At 35.4% G+C, this 14308-nt stretch overlaps 1 protein-coding gene across 1 annotated transcript; it reads right to left on the bottom strand.

Annotated features, from left to right (window-relative positions):
* Window positions 1–1066: 1066 nt before the first annotated feature.
* LOC119638236 lies at window positions 1067–4434 on the bottom strand. The gene is made up of 6 exons (XM_038034899.1): window positions 4263–4434; window positions 4040–4165; window positions 3815–3961; window positions 3633–3744; window positions 3379–3548; window positions 1067–1263 (listed from the first exon to the last, which is right to left on the bottom strand). The coding sequence occupies exons 1-6, from the start codon at window positions 4432–4434 to the stop codon at window positions 1067–1069; spliced, it is 924 nt and encodes a 307-aa protein (XP_037890827.1).
* Window positions 4435–14308: the final 9874 nt, after the last annotated feature.

The following is a 14308-nucleotide window of genomic DNA, read 5'->3' as shown; positions in this document are numbered from 1 at the left end:
AAAAAAGCAGTGAACACGAAACCAAATAAGCAAGCTGTTGTTGCTGGATATCCGTGCTCGCGGGTTCGAATCTCAAGTTTTCTTAGTCGTAACTATAGTGAGCGCTCAGTCTGTCAAGACCTAACACTTATCTGACGGGCACAAACCCACCAGGCTGCGGCGACCACCTCTCTTCCCACTCTTCTTTTTGAAAGTCTCGCCGGATTACACGAGCGGACTAAATTAAATGAAATGAATGTAAAGAAGAAGAAATTCGATCTTCTTTCCTGCACGTTCTTAATGCGAACATGTACAGTTTGTGAGGGCTAAAATTTGTCCGTTAACCTGTTCCTGGGGTAGCTCAGCGGCTCCAGGTTACCTTTCACAAGAAATTTCTAATGTTGTGATTTTTTTTGAATCAGTCCATTTTCTTTTTTTTCAAGTCAATCGCTTTTACAATTCTTCGACTTTCACTTTAAATTTTTGTTGCACTTGATTAGTAAAAAAAACTGAGATCAGGGTTTTCCTTTCTACTTCAAATAAAAAAATATTCTAGCACCGACTCCGACCAGTGTTTTACCTCCACTCCCCTAGACTTCTCTATTTTCTCACTTAGCATCCTAGCTTAACCTCGAATTATCCAAACTTACTCAAATATTAAATGTTCTTATCCTCACTTACTCTAACACCCGACACACATCCCCCTCCACCACTAGAGCCGAAGAACCTGTGAGGCCAAAACGAGGAACGACTTTGGTTCCTCACAAGTTAGTATTGTAAGCATTTTCTGCTCTTTAAACTGTTACTGTAGGAAGCTTTTCGCACTTCTTAATATACTCGTATTTATTTTATCTTCAATGCACTGAACTCTATTAAATTTTGACAATATTGTAATATTAATAACGTATGAGTGAGATAGACAATAGATAAATGAATATTCATAACTTGTAATAAAATGTTCAAATAGTAATAATTTTTTTTTTTTTGCTTAAATCAATTGAGAATATATTGAAAGTTATATCGATATAATTGCAATCAATTTTTAACGATATCTGTACATATCTCTGTTCACACTGCTACAATGATGTTAATTCAACATTAATACTGCATTAATATAATAAACCAATAATAAACTATTTATATGATTATTGCAATTGCAGTCAATCAGACGTTCACCATCGACAAACAGGCATAGGCATTCATCCTCTTGCGGCCAATTTGAAACACTTACAACGTTGTGCCAATTAATGAATTCCACATAACCGAATAGGCCGCAAACAACAACTTTCAGTTAGCAGTTGAACAGTTTAAATGAAAAATTTGAAATGAAGAAAGAGACAAACAACAAAATCAATAATACATACATCTAATATAATGAAATGATTACTTTAGCAAGAGGAAGCAAGTAAGAAAATTATACTCGTTATAAGGCGAAACTTGGATACCCATCATCGTAAGCCATTAGTAAGACGACCGAAAGCGTTTGTTTGCTTTGGACTTTCCAATGACCTGCTATATAACACTTGCAAATTTTGAATCTTCTACAACTTAACACTTTCGAATTAAATAAGCTGGAAACTAATTGTACTGTTTTTCGTATTGCTTTGTGGATTTTAACTAACGGTATATGTATCAGATGTCTGTTCTTTATTACTTTCAATTTTTGCAGCCATGAGAGACGGACGAATGAACCGATATAACTACGCCGAACAAAACGATGAATGCGCGGTCTTAAATAAACCGGTTTACAATTTTAAGCTGATCGATAATACATATTCCCCATAGAATCTGCTATACTTCTTCTAAACCATGCAAAACTGCATTTCTAGTCTTCATTGATGGATAGCGAATGCCGCAACATAACCTAAGTAGGAAGTGTATTAACCAAAGAAATAATTCCTAAGAAGCTCTTTCTTCGAGAGAACAGTAAAATTACTTTGTTCAAAGTACCGTCCATCGCTAGCCTACACTTCTCACATCTTTAAGTAAAAGGATCCCTTGTTTGAGTGCTGTGGATGGAATGGAAGCTGTGTTCGGACTGCTACCAACCAACCAGCGTTAATCAGAAAGAGGGAATATGTCAGACGAAACATCATGATGGCACTTAAACATCATCATGCTGTGAAAAGACTTTCTCATATTATACCCGTTTTTCAGCTCAGCTTTTCGTAATCGATGATGTTAGTAATCTGCTCTAGTGATGTTTTCGTGTGAACCAGCTGACTTAAATGAATACACAATAGGCATTTACCGTTGTTGGGGATGTTAATAGCTCACACAGTGTGCATCAACGTTGGTTACTTTTTGGCTATCGCTGTGCATTCATTCTTCACATTCTTCACTACCCTTCAAATTGAACAGGAGCACTAATGCTTCCTGTGAATGGTGTATTGTTGACACAGAACTTATTCGAAGCTCTTAAAATCAACGTAGTGTATAGTTCACTAACACGCTGTTATGTAAAACTTAAAGACGATACGATATCCTAAGGAGTAAGCGAAGTTTAACAACCCGTTTAACAACACAGAGCGAATCCGTGTCTTAGAAAAACCCACAAATAATTATCATAACAAATATTTGGAAGCGTTTCATTCAATCGTGGAGGTCGTTCGGAGACATTCTTGCGTTAAAACTTTCGCAAATATTTATATAAACTGTGAAATGTTTGCTTTTGGACATTTCCCGTTTTTTGAGGGATTGTCCTGCAGACGTATGTGTGGGCTCTCCAAATCTATGATTGAGGCAACAAACTTTTGTATAAATTTTGCATTCGTGAAAGTTTCGAAAGAAACGGGGAGGCCGGCCTCTATCTATAGAAATAAGGTCTCACAGAACCCACATACGTTATAAGCGTGCCTTAAGAGATACCGAATTTATGTAAAAACGTTTGAATTCTATCTTAACATAACCAACATATGGAACATCTAAAATAATTATATTCAACTTTGTTGAATCTTTTATCCCTATCAAAGATTGAAAAAAAGAAACACAAGAACAAAATTGAACTAAAATATTTGGTGGGCTTAGCCAATTTTTTTTCATTTTTTTCAAGTACTGTAGAATTGCCCACAGAATGTGGCCGAAAATTGTTATAGCTTCATTTGTTGTAGCTTTTGAGTGACTGGCAAAAAAACCATTGTTTCTTCACACGGACATGCTTAAGTCGATTGCAAATCTAGTGTGGAGATACATTAGTTGGTTTTCGGAATGGTGTGAGGCTTCCTCCTGGGTGTTGCAAGCGTTTTGATAAAAAGAATGCACCCTACCATCCTTCGGTAGCAGTGGATGTAATAAAACTGTAATATTATTTTAAAAGCATTGCTTCGGTAATGGGTATATAGGCAATAACAACAAAGAAGGTCATATTCATATATATGTTTATGAAAATTTTTTGCTTACGTTGCTCTAAATATAAATCTCGATAAGTGTCGGGTAAGCCGAGATGATGTAAAACGTTTTGTTCTCTCTGGACTTGTGTGCATTGTTGACTGGCCAAGATTTCATAAGCTAACGGTGCGGCACTTATATTTGAACACATATGATGCAAAAACACGTAAAGTATTAATATTCTGCAAAATGTACGACACACGCACGCATAACGAGAGGAAATAAAATTGTACATAAATGTTTAACAGAGTAGTTATGTTCATTACTGATGTACTCTCCGATAGCCATATGTAGGTAAGTCACTCGTAATTATACTCAAGCATTCGTCTGATAATTTGCAATCGTCATTTAGTGTAACTATATGAGCCAAGCATTGATCTGTAAATGAATTTTTAATAAATTTTTGGAATTTTTTTTTTTTGGTTATTTTTGTGTAACTCGAGCTCACCTGACATCGTGTCATTGGGATAACCGACTGTTATTAATTTGTCATAATGTTTTATTAAGGACCTATACTCTAAATCGGTAATGATGTAATGCTCTTTTAACTGAGGTGGCGTAAGTAATACATTCTTTTGGAAAATATTCTCTAAAACTACAAGAGAGATGGGAAATTCGGGTGCGAGTAGAGATCAGTTTTTCGTTTTTTTTTTTTTTTTTTTTTACTACTTACTCTTCTTATGCGTTTCAGTGAAGTCTGGTTCATTTCCTTTACGCTGTATGATATGATTTAACTTTTGCAAAATTTGATAAAATACTTGTTGTTCATATCGAGTTGATTCAAAATACCGTTCATTTTCTAAAAGATAAAAAATATTTTAAAAAAGGCAAACAATAAAGAAAAAAGATTTTTAAAAAAGAGTTTTTTTTTATCTCCTCGATAGCGTAATACAAACGTTTGATGAGGAATTCACTTAGCAAAGCAGAAAATTTAATGTTTATATTTAAATTTGTGCTATGATCCCATTTTGTTAACAATTTCAATACTTTATCAATCAAATATGTTTTTGTAATGGTTTTCTCTGTTATGCTAACGCTTGCACTATACTGATTGAATACTATCAACATCAAGAGCAATGCACATATTTGCCGTTTGTTGAAATGTTGAAATTTTAAAAACAACATCTCACTTCAGTTGCTGCAAATGATTTGTTTTAAAGGCATTGATTCATTGAAATTGTAACGTCGGTTTAGAATAACATTCTGCGCCCGTACAAAGACTTATTGATTGTTATTCAAATCAATGTTTAAATCGCAAAATCATGATAAATTGCAAAATATATTTATCACTTAACAATAGATTTAAGTTGATACATACCAGAGTTGTGGTGGTAGCTATGTATACATATATACATATACATACATGTATTTATGTATATTATACTAGAGTATTAACAAGCATGTTGAAAACGAATTTATTTTATCCTTTAATATCAAAGTTTACATAATAATATCTAATAAAGCGCGGACGAAGCTTTTCAATGATCTTAACAAGCAATTCTTATATCTATCGCTTAAAAATGCAGAAGACTTCACACTGCAACTTCTAAGTTGACTTAACAATGTCTAGCAGTTAGTGCTTTATGTATTTATTCCTACTCTCAGAGGACGTTGAACTTTTACAATTTGCAAAATGGGAAAGCAAAAACTAAACATAGGTACTAGAACTTGTGTTCCCCTTTGATGAAAAACGGCATATAGCCATCAAATAACAAAGTTAATCTTGTAGTGAAACTTTGGCATCCAACACTTTGGTAGTGCAACATGTTCCGGTATATGTGGACGGATACCAATCGGGGAAACCGTTAGACAAGACTAAACGTAAAACATATTGTTGTCAGGACCAATACCTCTAAAGGGCTTAAATTACAACAAGCTGCGGTCTTAGATTTCTTGTTTTTTTAATACTCTACACCACCTGTGGTATACAACATATTAAGTTTGTGCGGACGTATGTAAAAACTAGAAAAGCATAAGGTAGATCCACTTTTTATTATACTAATCGATTCAGAATCATTTTCTAAATCATTTTGTGAATCGATTAAAACCTGTCTGTTCGTCTGTTCGTCTGATGTCTGTCAATGTAATTAAGCTGCAGGTCGCAATTTTTGAGATATTTTGATGAAATTTGATAAGATTACATGCTTTGACCCAAGGACGAACGCTACTGAAAATTGGATCGATCTGTTCACTTTTTCCACAACTTCCGATATGACGCCCTAGTTTAAAAAAAAATTGCAATTATGCCAATTTTTCAACAAAATCGTCCTGTGGTAATATTTGGACATTCCAAACTGATATGAAAATTTTAGTTCGAGTGAGGCAATGTTTTCAACTCTCTCTCACATAACTGTTCCTATGGAAATTTCCAATCTTTCGTGGTGAAAATTGATTCATAATAGTAAATGCCACAAAAATTAAGGGCGTAATTTGAACCTAATGGGTCATTTTCCTGAGCTCCACACCATATAAGATTTCTTATGAATAGTAATCTCTTCAGAAAAAGAATCAATTCTTAATATTTTATGATGACAATTTATCCATAGCAGCAATTTGCAGAAAATTTGACGGTAGAGAAGCAGATAGTTCTATTTTTTAGATCCGAACATGTATCGGGGGTTATCATGAAAAGCAAGCCCTTATATGGAGAGAAGGTCTAATTTCTAGTTATTTTCTTTGTGACAGAAACTGAAATATAATAAAATTTTTATGAAGTACATTAAGTTTGCAAAACTTAGATCATGTCATGTGGCGGTTCGGTCATCCTCCAAATACGGGGTTTCATAAAAAGAGTGTCTTGGCAACAAAATAATGTGCAATTTTTAGTGTATTATTACCCAATTAGCGAATAACTTTACTAGGTGAAGTGGTGTAAGGAATGTAATGGTCAGCCTTGTCCGCCTGTAATATCTTTCGTTGCTTAATCCTAGAATTTACTTCCTTGGTCTCAATAAGTTATAAAAAGAAATATCACTCAAAGATGAATTTTTACTTTCTAGAACAAAGAAAAAAACAATCAAATCATTATTAATTTTATGGCATTAACTACTCGTAGGGAGCGCTTCTAAAATAAAATTCAATAATTATTGTGTTATGAATTTCCTCTCATTACTTACGACAAGAAATTATTGACAATCTGAAAAAAAATTAAAATAACAAAAAATATCTGAAAAAAAGTAAAGGAATTCGATTTAAATATATCGCTTCAACGAAGAAAATTTAAGAACAAAAAAATTTATATATAATTTAAGAGACCCCTAATTCAACTCATTGCTTAAAGGACTCTTACAAAGAAATGTCCGATACGGAATGTGAAAATTTAATAAATCTCAGCTTAGACGAGAACAAAAAAACAAAAAACATGTTGAAATTGGACAATGATTGTATCCCCGGCGGCAAACAATTTTTCTCACCATTACGACGAGGAAACAAAGGCAATAGATTTGAAGAAAATTCCTTTGATTGTGGGGAGCAACAGCAAGCTGAAGTAGAAGATGATCCATTTGAAATGATGGCAAAAGAAGCTCAACTGATGGCTAGGCAGTTAGGTAAAAATTCATTTGAAGGTAATTTGTTGTTATCCGAATTTATTGTGCCAAAGCTCCATCTTCCTTTTCGTTTACCGAAAGAAAATTTTTCTACGGATATAGTTAGCAAACTTTCGTTCGATACTATGAGCTCAAGCAGTCCGCCCTGCGTGAATAATGATTTAAAAATAGAAAGCACCATAAAATTATTCAGTTCTCTGCAATTCAATGAATCATCTCTGTCTGATGAGTCGCCTTTAAAATTCGTCGATGATGACATTATGTCTGAAGAGCAGGCCAAGTCGAAAAATGCGGAAAAGCTTTTTGAAGCTGATCTTGAAGCGCTTAAAATCCCCATACTGGGCGAATTGGACGTTGTAGAGAAACCAAAATTTATCGAAAAAGAGCACAACACTATACGAGACTGTGCAAACACAATATATAAAGGCTTAGGCAGTTTAAATACTCTTAAAGCAAAGCTAAAGATTAAAAATAAGGAAACCGATGGCAAACGTGAAAGTCTTGCCATTAAAACCCGAAAATCATCTGATGCCTTGCACGTAGAACTAAGACATCCTTACAAACATGAAAAAGGGAAGAGATTCGCTGAAGCTGTTGAAAGGCAAGCAACATTTATACTAGAACCACCTACAGTAAAAAATTTTAGTAAAGATTTTGAACAAACTAACAATATTGCCAATTTTCGAAACGGCTACAATCCATTTTTTTTACTAAGTACGAATGCATCTAGCATTGCTGATTCACATCAAACGCCAAAAGGTAGGGAGTTCGACTTCATAACAGCGCTTAAGGCTAATCTTGATTCGGAAGATCCCAAACGGCCAAAAAATACATCAGTGGACCGATCATCCCATGTATGGAATAAAAGGCGCTCGGATTTTGGAACATCTACTCAGGTGAGCGGCCTTATTCCCTACGCGACTAATAACAAGAAGTCACCTGACGTACTCTTCCTAAAGCCAACAAATAGGTCTAAAGTGGCAACCAATGGCCGTACACGAAAAATTGAAAAGCCTCTACCTGAGCGAGCCGCGATCAAGCCAGCATACGTATCGAAAAATGTGATCCACAACTCTAAACCATATTTGAGGCAAACGTCTATATTAAATGAAAAATCTACGACTTCTCTTAAATGCACTTCACCGATAAAAACAATCGCGAAAACATCTCATCAATCCTTCAGACCAGATATTGCTCAATCTTCCTTGGAAGTAAAAGCTAAGAAGTCTTCGAACTCAATAGACAAACCAATGCTTAACAGGATTTCCATTAAGAGGAAAGTTTGTTTCAAGTTAACAACGTCACCAGGAAAATATGAGTCACTTAACAATTCTAGTTCTTTACTTGCACGTAGTTTAGAAGGCGATTCAACATTATCAAAACATTCTAGCGTAAGGGGGCCAAATTCTAATTCCAAGCTTTACTCTTCTAAACTTGCAATGGGTGAAAGAATGGATGAATGGACGAAGCCTACTAGTACTGGTTCTGTTCGACCATCGACGGATACCTCGCTTCCCTCCCTCGGTAGTGCCAAAATCAATGACAAAATAGTTTCAAAACCGATTAACCGTATTAGATCGAGAACTTCGACGTTTGAAGCAGTACACGAAATTAAGGTAAAATAATTCTTTAAGCCTGAAATAAATTATAAAGATTCAAACACTATTCCTGTTACTTCTGCCCAGGCTTCGATGGGAGTTTCACGTTTGGCCGCCAGTATTGTAAGTAAGATTTCAAGAAAGTCGAATGACGCACTTGCATCGAAAAATGTGACTCCCAAAACGAGTGGTCATATAAGGCCTAGAAAATCTGCAATCAGGTCCACGTCTGAATTTAACACAAAATCTTCTCTTAAACCCAAAATAAATGGCAAAGATTTTAACGCTGCTGCAGTTATTTCTCCCGAGCCATCGAAGTTAATATCACGTTTGTCTACGGGTGCCCCAAATAGCACAGCAAACAGCTCAAATAATAAAACTAAATCTAACACAACGGCTAAACCATTTCAACGTAGAGCATCTACGTTTGGACCTTCGTCTTCCCGTAATAAAGAAAATAATTGCCCGTAAATACTGACCTTTCCTTCAACATAATGTATTTATTTAAGTTCGGTTCTAATTACTTTAAATAAACTTGGAGGCAGTACAATCTTTGGTCTCCATACTTACCACTATCCTGTATTCGTATATCGAGATCCTATAATGCATGAAAATAATTGATTAACAAGGTTAGGGAAGTAAAGTTAAGCATATCCGCCTATCTGATATTTTGTCGAGAAGAACAAAGATTGTCCCAAAGTTTTTCTTACAGCTCGCGTCAAATTAAGTGAGAAATCGTACAAATCGTACAAAAATATGGATTAGTATGTAATATAAAGTACAGTATAAAAATATATAAATTTGAGTTCGTAAGTCGAGCTACAGCCCACGATATATTGTCAAGTAGTAAAAATATTATTTAACACACGTAACGCACTATAAAATATCGTATGGGGTATGGATATATCGGGCAAAAACCAATTTGGCGCCCATGCCAAATACAAATTATTTTCTGTTATTGTTTCGGCTCATTGGTTTTGCACAGCTTTATTTGTCCCTAAAACGTAAGTAATTGCAACCTCATATATTCTCAGATCTCATAAAAATAACAGAATAGGTCAACATGATCAATGTCACCAAAAAAACAGTGCCTGCTTTTAGCGCATAAAGAATGTGATGCATAGCCCTTTTCCTTTCGTGGTGCCAATATAGAAGAATCAGTAGAATTTGAATTGATGTCCGTTGGACAGAACATACATTCAGAGTATCGAAAAATGCAGTCAAACGTTTAGGTTTCTAAGAGCGATTTAAGGAACTCTTCACCGCAGCCGATATCCGTGCTATTCACACCGCTTATAACCAGCGAAAATTAGAGCATAACTTGCACCTGCTAGCGGGAGCCTTCATGTCTCATTTAGAGGCGGCTGGCCGCGATAACCTCAGGTGCTCATGTGTAACGAAAGTGTATTCAAAGCCCTCGGTACACTCGAGCATCAGCGTATTCGTGACTGTGTGATGGCTGTGTCTTGATACATCCACGACAAATTTTCTATAGAGACAAAAGAGCTATGTCCACCAATTACGTTCTTTGCCGAAGTTAACTTATCAAAAACATGACACTTGTCGTACTAGAGAGTGTTATTTCAAACATTCCGTAGAATATTGCGATGAATAAATGAGAACTGTTGTAGTTCGTTATCGACTTGGAAAAGTGTTTCGGGTTAACGCGTTAGAAGTTTTAAAATGATTGCAAAGAACCATTAACCTGCAATTTAGGGACCATAAAAGTGACATATGTTCAAATATTCTAACTCATTCTCTTTTCTCAGCAACCTTATACTAGAAAGCATCTATTTTGCTGCATTTGTCAAAGTCAGAAACGCAGGCTTTACACATAATTCATAACCAAAGACTTCATTCCAATTGTTAAATTCCTTACAAAAGCATTGAATGTTTTTGGACTTTCGGAGGTTTCATCCAATGGTTGTCTCAGGGAAGCTACACTAACGTATTTTTGTTCAGAAACGATGTGAAGCGAACGTAAACCTTCTGAGAAGATCTGTTAGTGTATTAAAGAGTTTAAAAACATCTGGTTACTTAGCAAATTCTCGGCCTGTACTCATAGTACCCAGGCAATTTTTTTCAGAGCAAACACAAAATTTCACGGGAAAAGTTTTCCGCAGGTAATGATGCTTTCCCGCGTCTTCTAGAACCTTCAAAGGAACTGTAAAAAAAAAACAAAAATGTTTTGTGAAAAATTTGTAGTTGGTTTACTTCTTAAGGACATGTAACACACACAAGGCATAAGGCATTTCCCATAGAACGCCTTATTTTGGAAAGTTATAAATCTATAATTCTAGGGTAAGGTGGTGCATTTAACGAGGCGCCCCCGCTCCCCTCACCAGGATGATTTCACTTGTTTTATTTTTCAATTATCAATTTGATACTTCTATTCATCTATTCATAAAAATGATAAAGTAATGGGAGGTATCTATGTTCACAATGGCCAAATTCGATGATTTTCACCTTTTTCTATGAAAAAAAACGGTTTTCCATCTAGTATTATTGAACTGTTTAGTGCATACTGACGCTGATCATGGAATTCTCAAAAATGCATTTCCGACATTCATTACTTTCATTTATTTTTATTGCTCGCCACGCAAAAAAAATAGCAGTATTCTGTGACCTACTGTGGCTGGTGATGAAAAGTGGCTAATCCCAATCGCAAAAAGCCATTGGTTTAGCCTGGGAGAAACATCCACATCGACACCGAAGAGGAATACTAATGGCCATAAAGCTTTGCTGCGCATATGGTGAGCAATTGAATTGATATTTCTGCAATTGACATAATTGAAATCACCATTAAGCTTGATCCTGTCCGCATTGCGTTGGACGCCATTGTAATGCTGCGACCAACGTTTATTGAACATTAAAGTAGTAACTTGTACTAATCTATACTGGGCGGGGGAAGCAAGGTGTAGTTTATTACCAGTTGCTAACACCGAATGAAACTGTTACTATGGAAGTCTGCCGTCATCGATTGAACAAATGGAACAGTGTATTGTTGCAAAAAACACCAGCAATAGCGGTTAACAGACGCAAAATCACAACAACGCTCGGCCACACATTGCAAGAGTTGTCAAGGATGCTTCAGTAGGAAGATCTTCCGCAACAAGTGTACTCATCATAAACAATGGCTTCTGATTACCGCTTGTTCAGATTGATGCACCATGATTGGCTGACAAGCGGTTTTGCAACGCTGAAGGAGTGCCCAAATAGATCGGTGTTTGGATCGCTGACAAACCAATATCGTTCATACGATACGTACGCCATGTTGCCAGAAAGATAGAAAATGACGGAAAAAATGGCCAAAATACATGCAGGCACCTAATGTTAATATTAACATATCGTAAATCCGATATTTAAGATTACGAAATTCCGAAGGTCCTCACAGCAAAATAAATCAATAAACAATTTACATACATAGATGTCGTCAGCCAGATTAAACTCAGTACTTATTTATACTAGATGCTTCCTTCTTCCGCACTTTGTCCGGTAATGAATACAACCATGAGCAATAAGGAAAAACGGCCTCGCGGTCTAGAAAGGGATCCAAAAAATACAGTATGCCTTAGAAGAATACATCGGTCCGGTAAAGCATGATATTTCGTTGGCCAGAGACTAGAATTTGAATGAATATTTCAGTTCGTAAGAAAATGATACCCATTATTATGCCCAAAAAGTACGACCAATACATAAGTTAAATTGTGCGGGTATATCGAATATCAGAAATATCTTTTATTGGCGATTCTATCACAATCTAGAATATCTTAAACTACGCTAAGATATGGCCAATACCTAGTTACACTTAAAACTACCTATGAGACCAAAATGAGGCACAACTCGCGCTCACGGCCTCCAACAAAGTATCGTCGAAAATCACACTGTCTTAAGTTAAAAAATTGCATTGCCACATTGCTTGGAAAAGCCACGCATATATTAACACTGTTGCTTATGTTGCTTCTTCGAAGGAAGATTGACTATAGGCCGATAATTTATGACAATAGCTACAAATCTAATATCAACATCCCAAAATCGGTCTGTAACTAAGCCCTTAGAACAAGTAGCTATATTTTTCGCAACGGCGTCCGTCAACCATATCATAGCTGAGACTGGTCTCCCAGCGTTAGAAAATAGACTTTGTGAATTAAGAACTAAATTCCTTCCCAAGCTTCTTTACTTAAAAACATCTATTCCAAATGCTGAAAAAACACAAATGCTGCAATTTGACGGTTAACGTCTCTTATATGCAGACGGCTCTAAATCTTATGGTCAGCCAGATGTCAGTGCCATGAAATATGCTTCAGGACAGATTCTTCTGAACCAAATACTTCCTCAACTTGGAGCCGGAGCACCATCAAAAATCATCGCAACATGCGTGAATCAAACATGAGCGATAAAATTAAAATGTGTTGGGTAGCAAGTCCTATCGGTTTATTGGGAAATGAACAAGCTGATCGAGCGGTGAAGTGTGCTGCTTCTGCACCTCTAATCATTAACGATATAATAAAATAGTTGAACCTTGAAAGAAGCGTCAAAGAGGAAATTATGGAAGCAAATCCACAATACGTTCATCAACAATACTTTTGTTGTAACCCTCAATTAGTTCCATCATTAAATTCATCAAATGTTCACAAAATCAAGATCAAATCATTTTCGAGAATTCACTTAGGCCATGAAATTGCAACGCACCAACAGATCTTAAAGAAGTCTTCTTCTCCAATCTGCGATTGTGAGCAAATTATCACGATAAAGCACATTCTAACCAATCCTATTGATGTGCTGAAATCTGCTACAGAACGTTATGTCAACTCAATATATTACTTTATCAAAACTAATAGGCTCAATATCTAATTTTCTTTGCTATAATAGATCTGATAGCTTAGCCTTAGCCTATGTTGCTAGTACTCAATTCATTCGTTTCAGTCCACGAATTTACTCCGTTAGGCTAAATAACTGCACTAATAATAATAATAATAATAATAATACAATCTGGATAAACAGTAACCTCATCTTACGTTATTTCAGGACTTTGTAACAAAGCTCTATTTGCTTACTTAAAATTTAAAAATCTTCGATAGAGCTTGTCAATTTTTGCAGTTCTTGCGATAGTAATAGATGGAATAGTTGAAAGAATTAAAGCAGCAATTACGTTAACAGCGAACGACTGACGTAGCCGGCTAGGAGCAAATTTAAAAAAAAAAAACCTCTATTGACAGTTTTCTCTGATTTAAAAGTATTTTTCTTGTTCTTTTTCTTCTGCCTCTAAAAATTCAGCAAATTAATATTTGACGTTTCACTGTGCTAAATACAAAATATTGTTCGTTTAAATCTCCATAAGGTTAGCATTTTTTAAAAAAATTGTTTTTGGCACATCATTAAATTGTATCCAAATGATAAATATTGCTGCACAAATATTAAATTTAAAATAAAAAAATGCCACCCAAAATTTTTGACCTAAATTAATTTGAGGTGTTCTTTTTCCTCAGCTACCAGATTATTATCTGCGAAGATAGCCAGTGTAAATGTTTCTTACAAGATCTTGTGTTAAGTTTACTTAAAAACATGATAGCGAGAAGTCAATGCGTAAACGAGATCACTTTAAATTGAACGCGTGAATATCAAATAAAGCACAGTCGACAATTTATGTTACCAGTAGGACGTTGTTGTACCAAAGTAAAAGAACCACCACGTTCAAAAGAAAAATAACTTGTTGCGATCGCTCAAGTAATTGTGGAACTTGATCAACAAATCTTTTAATCTTGACTTAGTAATTTGGCTTAATCATATATTTCT

The sequence above is a fragment of the Glossina fuscipes genome, unplaced genomic scaffold (assembly GCF_014805625.2).
Source record: "Glossina fuscipes isolate IAEA_lab_2018 unplaced genomic scaffold, Yale_Gfus_2 86, whole genome shotgun sequence".
Lineage (NCBI taxonomy): Eukaryota > Metazoa > Arthropoda > Insecta > Diptera > Glossinidae > Glossina > Glossina fuscipes.
Note: the sequence above shows the minus strand (reverse complement) of the source record. Positions and strands in the feature narration are given on the sequence as shown.